The sequence below is a fragment of the Hemibagrus wyckioides genome, linkage group LG16 (genome assembly GCF_019097595.1).
Source record: "Hemibagrus wyckioides isolate EC202008001 linkage group LG16, SWU_Hwy_1.0, whole genome shotgun sequence".
NCBI lineage: Eukaryota > Metazoa > Chordata > Actinopteri > Siluriformes > Bagridae > Hemibagrus > Hemibagrus wyckioides.
In genome coordinates, this window is record NC_080725.1 from 11221943 (window position 1) to 11231196 (window position 9254).

General features: G+C 35.8%; 1 protein-coding gene across 1 annotated transcript; it reads left to right on the plus strand.

The window, feature by feature from the left end:
• The first annotated feature begins 1154 nt into the window (after positions 1-1154).
• Positions 1155-7153, plus strand: npffr1l3 (neuropeptide FF receptor 1 like 3). Its single transcript, XM_058412457.1, has 4 exons — positions 1155-1272; positions 2707-3087; positions 3531-3630; positions 5467-7153. The coding sequence occupies exons 2-4, from the start codon at positions 2724-2726 to the stop codon at positions 6407-6409; spliced, it is 1407 nt and encodes a 468-aa protein (XP_058268440.1). The 5' UTR covers positions 1155-1272; positions 2707-2723; the 3' UTR covers positions 6410-7153.
• Positions 7154-9254: the final 2101 nt, after the last annotated feature.

A 9254-nucleotide genomic window follows, 5' to 3' on the forward strand; every position in this document is an offset into this window, starting at 1 on the left:
TTTAACATACAATACCAGTCAAAAGTTTGGACACACCTTCTAATTCCATGTTCTTTCCTGATGTTTATTTCTTTCTACATTGTAAAACAATGCTGAAGGCGGCCAAAATACACAATAACCTTGTTTGAACAGTTTATATTGAGATATGTCTGCTACTGATGCTCTGTAAAGCCTTCATAATGGCTCTAATCTGAGGTGCCGTTAATTGGTGATTTCTGAGGCTGGTAACTCTAAATGAACTTCTCCTCTGCAGCAGAGGTAAATTTTGGTCTTGCTTTACTGGGATGGTCTTCATGTGAGCCAGTTTCATCATGGTGCTTGATGGGTTTTGCAAATGCACTTGACAATACTGTTCTTACAAGAACTATTCCAGAACACCTGACCTTCGTGTCTTAAAATAACAACTGACTGTTTTTTGTTGTCATTACATATGGATTACTTAAGTCTACGTGTGTTATTTCATAGTTTTGAAATCTCCAGTATTGTTCTAGAATGTAGAAAATAAATCAAAAACATTGAATTAAAAGGTGTGTCCAAACTTTTGACTGGTAGTGTAAGTGATTAAACATTAAATGGTTAAAAAGCATGACATGTCATTTATCAATAAATTTGTAAAAATTCAACTGCTGGCCAATCGCTGTAGTATAAAAGGAATAAAACTCTCCAAGACATTGTTTTATCACACCACTCTGTTTGTGATTATATTTTTATAAGAACACCACAAGTGTTACTTACTTAAATTAGAAATTAACTAAGCATTAGCTAAGGATTTGAAGCAGTAAATGTAATGTACATTTATTATATTTATACTTTTATAATAATAATAATAATAATAATAATAATAATAATAATAATAATTGATTATTGAATTATTATTATTATTATTATTACTATTACTATTACTATTATTATTATTATTATTATTATTATTATTATTATTATTATTATTGTTGTTGTTGTTTTCTTGTTGTTGCTCTTAACAGTAATTATCATCATCAGAAGAAGCAAGATCTTCACCTTCAGTCAACATCTTTACTGGTTCTGGTGTGATCACTGGTTTATATGTTGTTCTTCTGGGCCGCTTGTGTGGGCGTGGTATACACAGCAGTAGGCGTGGTTAACTCAGCGCGCTCTCCCTGAACTGGCGCTGCGGCGGAGCGCGCGCAAACCCGAGACATCTGATTCCATTAACATCAGTGTGAACAGGATTCATTATTTCAAACGAAGTATTTTAATTCTTCTATATTAACACTTCCATTTCAGAACTGCCAGGTAGGAATCTTTATTTTGTTTCTTCTTTGAATCGAAAATATTTCACACTAAAGTTTAATGTTTGCATCATTTACAGCTAGTTTTCTTGTTCATTTCATTTTGTTCACTTCTGCCATTGTAAAAAACCTGCAGCAGCTTACAAAAAATGTTGTGGTGTTATTTACTGAGATATAGGAACCTTTTTTTTTAAAATAAAAAAATGCATCTTCCTTTATGTAGTGCTTTTTTGAGTGTACTTATAAATCAAGCAAAAAGTCAAATGTCATTCTGTAATTTACGTTATGCGTATTTTAGATATTCATTATTTATACATTTGCTGAGTGCTTCAGTAAATGTATGTCTTATTCTTTTATTTAAATGCAAACGGTGTGACTTGAAGCATCATTGTGGTGACCCTCCAGTCAAATATATTTCATTCTTCAGTATATAATGCTCCTTCATTTCTTTTATATGTAATCTGAGCCTAGTACTTAGGAACAAATAAATGGCTGAATAACCCGTTCATTTATCCAATGTCTAAAAGTGATTTTAGACAGTGTTTAAAACTTGTATTAAGTCCAGTGTATTGCAGCTGCCTTAAAAATGTAATCAAAATAATTACGCTAAAGCATAATTTGCGGTGCCTAGCTTTTGATTTTCCATTGATATTTGCCTTTTGACAATTATCATAGTCTTTCATCTTAACCTGATTATTATCATCACATTGATTGAGCTTCCCCTTCAGTTATTTTGAACCTGACAATTTATCATGATAATGCAGTCAGTTGTATGCACATCAGTGAACAATATGAAATACACTCATGTGATTAAGATACACCTGCAATTATCCAATCAACCCTTGAATCATGTGGCAGCAGCATCAGATACAGGTGAAGAACCACAATTTTCACATCAAATTATAGAATGGGGGAAAAAATGTGATCTCTGTTCCGTTGGCTGTGACATGGTTCTTTATGCAAGATCTCCTGGGATTGTTCTATAGGTGGAAGCACTTTTTTCATATTAGAGGTCAGTGAAGAATGGCCAGACTGGTTCAAGCTGACAGTAACTCAAATAAGCACTCTTTCATCATATCATGCAGAAAAGCATCTCAGAACACACAACATGTAGAACTTTCAGGTGAATGGGCTAAAGAGCAGAAAAACACATTTGGTCCCACTCTAGTCAGCCAAGAATAAAATATGAGAGTACATGCTGACCAAAACTGGACAGTTGTAGATTGGAAAAATTTATCCTGGTGTTTTCTTCAGCTGCCTGCTTTTGTCGAGGTTGCATGGTTTATTAGATAATTACATTAATCTACAGGTATACCTAATAAAGTGGAATTTTGTAACAATACCTGTAGTTTGTGAGCAGACCAATGATTCTTAGTTGCATTTAAGTGTTTAGATATCTCTCTGTCTCCCTTTCATTTTTTTTTTTTTCTTTCATCAGGCTTGCTCCTCTAACCCATGGATGAAGAAGCTGAGAGAGTGAAAGCTAATATGGGTGGAGGGACAGTGGCGCTACCAACAATTTTCATGATTTCAGATCTCCTCCCTGACATTAACATGACCAACAACACCAATCTCACAGAGGAGATCCTATTCTCTCCATACTTCCAACACTCTCTAGGCATGGCTGCTGTGTTCGTCCTGGCCTACTTGTTTATCTTCCTGCTCTGCATGATCGGTAACAGTGTGGTGTGTCTTATAGTCCTGAGGAAGAGGCACATGTGGACGGTCACTAACGTTTTCATCCTGAACCTTTCAATCAGCGATCTGCTTGTGGGGATCTTCTGTATTCCCACCACTTTGGTGGACAATCTCATAACAGGCAAGTGCATTATTCATAAGCATTGGAAGGGGAATTAACTCTAGTTTTTCTAATCATTTGTACAGATGTGCAGTTGCATGTATTATATATTTTCCTATAAATGATAAAATCCTACAAGCTGAAGAAGAGAGATTTGTAATAATGTGGCAGGTAATGTACATAAACAAGGTCCAAAAACAGGCCTTTTCGGATATTAATGAGAGACACAAGTTAAATGTCTGTTTAGCTTTGAGACCTAACCATATACAGTACCATTCTTTTTCATTTTGGAGTTTCTTTCTCTTTTATTTAGTTTCGTGTCATTAGTGAAGTTTTGTGATAGTTTATGTAACTAGTGAAGGGAAGGTCTTTTGCTTGAAGGCACTTACATTTTGTTGAAAAAAGCAAGAATGAAAAGAGTCATTATTTTCCCTATTTACTGAACAGTCGCTTTTCAATGACAGGCTGGCCTTTCAGTAACATTATATGCAAGCTGAGTGGCCTTGTGCAAGGAATGTCGGTCTGTGCTTCCGTCTTCACACTGGTGGCCATTGCAGTGGACAGGTAAGTGTTCATGTCCTATTGCCTGTGCATTCAAACTATCATTTAAAATGTCAGAATTTTTTTTCTGGGTCACCACACACTGCAGTGATGAGTGATTGGACATGTCATTTTCAACACTTACCTCTAATAGCTGCTAATCCTTGATCTGTTCAGCAATTAGAATGACGGCATAAGTGCAGAGGTAGGAAGAGTTACAGGCACCAAAATGTATATAATAAGTGTTTAGAAGTAATACACAGTGGGGGATAATAAGTATTCAACATGTCAACATTGTTTTTATTAAACACACTTGCATTGCAACAGTTCAGACGTTAGTATTAAGTCAAGAAATCTACCTAGATAAAGAAATCATAAAATTACAATCCATGAAAAGTTATATAGGCAAGGCAAAGTAGCAGCTGATTGCACTAACAGGACGTGATAGAGTTAAAGATAGATCATGATTTCAAAGACACATTTTTTTGACATCGATTTTTTTGTCTTATTTTTTTACTCTACAAACAGTTTTGCACTCAGATCTCTTACCAGAAAGACTTCATGTTAAAACCAGAATGAAGTTCCTGGATACGCAAGTGCATTTTTTGTCCACATAGTTACAGAAGGGAAATGATTTATAATCACATTATTCTGTGTCACACAGAGGAGGATAGGTTCTCTTTTGAGTCTGGTTCTCTCTCTAGGTCTCTTCCTAATGTTGTTTCAGGAAATATTATCTGGTTGTCTCTGGCTTGCTCATTTGGGATAAATTTATATATTTCTTTAAACTGATTTGTGACACAGTGTCCATTGTTAAAAGTGCTTTATAAATAAAATAAAATTGAATTGAATTAATGTTTTTTTTTTTTTTTTTTAATATTCAAAAGCCATATGCCATAAGCAACAGGAATGATTCTTTTTCGTGTATACAGGCTATCAACTAATGTCAGCATGAGTAAATTAAAAGACAAAGAAATTTTTTATCCATATTACCAGATGGCTATAAAAACCATCTGGTCAAAATTATTGACTTAATAAAACAGATTAAAAATTATTCTCATCTTTGCTCTTGTTACTGTACTAACAAACACTTGTGACACTATTTTAGTTCACAATGTGGTGTGAAACAATTGGCCAATTTATTAAAAAAAATATGTAATTAGACTGACAAAGACAGAGCACTTCTAAAACACAAGCAGTAATGCTGCTTAAATAAATCATTATAGTGTTATGTCAGCTGAAACAAAAAATGACATTTTCTATGATTAAAACCCATTGACACTGCTATGCATTTGCAAAACTTGATAACATACATCATGTTCATAATTCAGTATATTACCATGCACTCTTCTGTCATTTCTCTACTTGCACATATTTGATTTCAGTTATAGACTTAGAATGTAATTTATAATTAAGCCATTGACTAGGTTAAAATACTAAAACATTGCAAAAGGGAAACATGAGTAGCATAGATTCGATGGCGCAAAAATAAATACAATAATTTGTGCAAGAGGTTTATTGCAGTTGTAGAGGGCCTGCATACAGATTTTTGGTGATTTTCTGATTCACATTCCTACATACTGTAATTACCAGTTTAAGTAGAGTAATCGGGTAAATGTGAATGTGAATGTTCGTTAAATGAAAACAGCACAGTTAAATGTCCTTGAAATGTTAAATTATAATGAATAATGATTTTTTTTTAATTATTTTGTACATGATCTACTTACATGGTTAAAAAAGAAACATCTCCTGAATATATTGAAAGGATTTTAGTATTTGTCAAATTTGTGAGAAACTATAAAAATGACTCTATAACTGATTAAAAAAATTTTTTTCCCCACTTCTTTGTTTCAACTCAAGGTTTCGCAGTGTAGTTTACCCCTTTAAACCCAAACTAACACTTTTTGTGGCAAAGGCAATCATTGGGATGATTTGGCTATTGGCTCTGGTCATAATGTTCCCCTCAGCCCTGATGTTGACGGCCCAGCAAGAACGAAGCCACTTTATGGTTCAAGATGACAACTACAACCTGACCTATCCTCTTTATTCTTGCTATGAGACCTGGCCTGAGCCTGAGATGCGGAAAGTGTACACCACAGTGCTGTTTGCTCATATATACCTGATTCCGCTCATTCTTATTGTCATTATGTATGGCCGCATTGGAGCTAAACTGTACTCGACCACCTTCCTGGTCAAAGTGAACCAACCTGATGTCACACCTCAAAGGAAGTCACCTATATCACACAGGAAGATCAAAGTCATCAAAATGCTCATCGTTGTGGCCCTTCTTTTCATGCTGTCCTGGCTGCCTCTGTGGACCTTGATGCTGCTAACAGACTACGCACGTCCTGAAGGAGACCAACTAGATCTTCTAACAGGTTACATTTTCCCTTTCTCCCATTGGTTGGCCTTCTCCAACTCTAGTGTCAACCCCATCATCTATGGTTACTACAACAAAAATTTCAGACGAGGATTTCAGGCTGCTTGGATGCAGCGACCATCCTGCTGCTTGGACAGGCCTTCACAGATCCATCTCAGGAGGGTAAAGAGGGGCAACAAGACTTGCTCCCACTTGGACAAAGCTCTCAATACCAACCTGGGAATTAAAAACAAAATCTACACTGACAACGACCTAACAGGCTGCGTGCGTCTGGAGATGGAACACAGGAAAGTGTCTAAGGAAATGAGAAGCTCGGGGGCTGAAGGAGGAAACAGGGGAACAGCAATCAAAAGAGAGCTGCTGGAAGACATCGAGAGGATCTCGCCAACGGGACCTACGGTGTACCAGGCTTGGGAACTTTGAGTGGTTCACCTTAAGGCAAAGCAAATGGTCATAATGCATGCTGAACGTGAGGTTTCTATAAGCAAAGTTGCTCCTGCCAATGATAGAGAAAAAGAATGTACACTTAAAGTAAAATGCACCAATGGCCATAAGCCAAAAACCCAAGAAAGAAAATTGCTTGTATTTTTCAGGTAACCTTTGTATAAAAGTCTCATACTGGCAAAGTATATATCAGATCAGGCCTTACATTCTTGTAAGCAGGCCATTTATCACATAATTTACCAGTCAGGTACAAGTCAGGTAACAGAAAATAAGCCCCAAGATAAATGGACTTGGAATTGTGTATTAGCATCATGGGACTCACAACCCTTTGTTCATTCCTTGCTTCATTCCAGTGCTATAAATATTGTGATACTATTAGTCTTACACACAATGAGTGTCCAATCTTTGGTGGCATAAGAACAAAATGAATGTATTTACTTTCATATGAGAAAAATATGCTTATAAGCTTACTTTCTGCCAGACTCATTACACACAGGCTGCTGCTTCTTTAAATTCTGCCTTGTTCATGCAGTTATTTTTCCAAACCCTGTGACTTTTCCTGCTTTGTTGTTGCTTTCCCTTCACTCATTCATCAGAAAGACATTATCAAATGTATATATTGCTTTTTTAGCCTGATGAATAGTTGAAAGCTATTTTGCAGTCTTTCTATACTGCAGTTTGGGAGCATATGTAAAATTTGTCTCATGAGCAAGGGGTTGATCCTGTCTGAGCAAGAAAGTAAGAATACCACATTCTATTACAAATTTGAAGTGGCTTGTATCTTATTGCTCCCAAAATGTGTCACAGATGCATAATTGCTTTTTTTTCTCCAAAAACAATTTAGAGCCACACTCCTACATAGTCTTATATCAAAAGAATATCAGGTACATGGCCATGCAAATATAATGAAAATCAGAACTCGTGTCAAGATTTTTCATCACTTTTCACTGTGCATATGCACTGCTGCATCCTCCCCTAAACCCACATATCCCTCAGCATAGGAGTGTTAGTTAAAGCTGCAAAAGTCCTGTTACATCTGGCCTTTTCTGGTTTAGGAACAGTCCATAATCTGTGTGCTGAATGCTTTTACTTGATGTGAGATGTAATCTTCGCTAGATTATTCCCACAAATAAGACTATTTGATGTTGAGTTTCCAGGTGCTCATGAATCGGGCACATTGCTGATATTTTTTATTGAATTGTTTGTGTTTACAAGTCTGAGTGAAGTAACTACAGGTTATTCAGCCTAATAACAGGTCTGTTCACAGTAATGAAAGGTTTTCTCAGAATAATGACAGGTCAAATCAGAGTAAGGCAAAATCAGATTTTTTCTTTTTCAAAACAAATTTGAGCCATGCTCCCATATCGAATGAATAGCTGGTCCATGGCCATACAAGCTTAACGAAAATCAGAATTTGTGTATTTTTTTTCCTATCACTTTTAGCTGCGCATGTACACTGCTCAGACTTCACATAAACCTACATATCCTTCAGCAGAGGCGTATTAGTGAAGCGGCAAAATTAAATTACTTAAAGTTAAATATATATTACTGGTCTAGTCAAAAGTAATGACAGGTCTAGTCACAGTAATGACAGGTCTAATCACAATATCAACCAGTCTGATTGCATTAATGACAGGTCTATTGTACACAAATTACAGGTCTGTTCATTCTAATGACAAGTCTATTTATAGTAATGACAAGGCTAGTCACAGTAATAGCAGGTCTAATCACATTAATGACAGGTCTAATTGCAGAAATCACAGGTCTAATCACATTAATGACAGGACTAGTTGTAATAGCTGGTCTAATCACATTAAATACAGGTCTACTTGCAGTAATAACAGGTCTAATCACATTAATGACAGGTCTACTTGCAGTAATAACAGGTCTAATCACGTTAATGACAGATTTAATGGCAGCAATGACAGGTCAGTTCAACATAAATTACAGGTCTCTTCATACTGATGACTCTGTTTACAGTAATGACAAGAATAGTTGCCATAATAACATATATAATCACAGTGATGACAGGAGTAATTCCCATTATGACAATGTTGTTCAACACTAATGATAGCTTTGTTGACACTAATGACAGGTCTATTCATACTAATGACAGGTCTGTTCTCACTAATGATAGCTCTGTTCACAGTATTGAGAGGTTCATTCACAGTAATGACAAGCATGGTTGTACAATTTCATTCATAAAAATCTAATTCGACTTTGAGCAGTAATACACTATGAATTCCCATTAGAATCCTATATTCTTTTATGTATTCATCTTCAGCAAGCACTTGGGGCCTATTCTGGAAGCACTGGGTGGGAGGCAGGAATTCACTGACACCAGGTCATGTCACACCTAGAGGCAATTTATCATAACCAGTTCACCTTGTGCCATGTTTTTACATGTGGGGGGCACATGCAAAATTCCATGCAGAGGCAGGCCAAGCCACACTATCCCACATTCAAGGTGTGCTAATTCACAATGAGGTTCCAAGTGAATACCCATTAGATATTTCAGGAATCTTATGAGAATTTTCCATAAGGGAAAATTTTGAAGGGTGGTAGTTTGAGCACCGACCTTAATTTGAAGGATAAATGTTTGAGGGAAAAATAAGTATTTACTTTAATTAATTTTCACACGTTTACAAACTGAAAAAATTAACAATAAAAATTTGAAAAAAAAAAAAAAAAACAAAGTCAAGGATTTAGCTCTACAGGTCAGATTACTCAGATTTAGATTTTATTTTTTTTTCCTTCTTGCTCCAGGAAACTGCTTGCTTGTTGCTTTATCTTCCAATATGGATTGCAACACCGTCTAATGTAG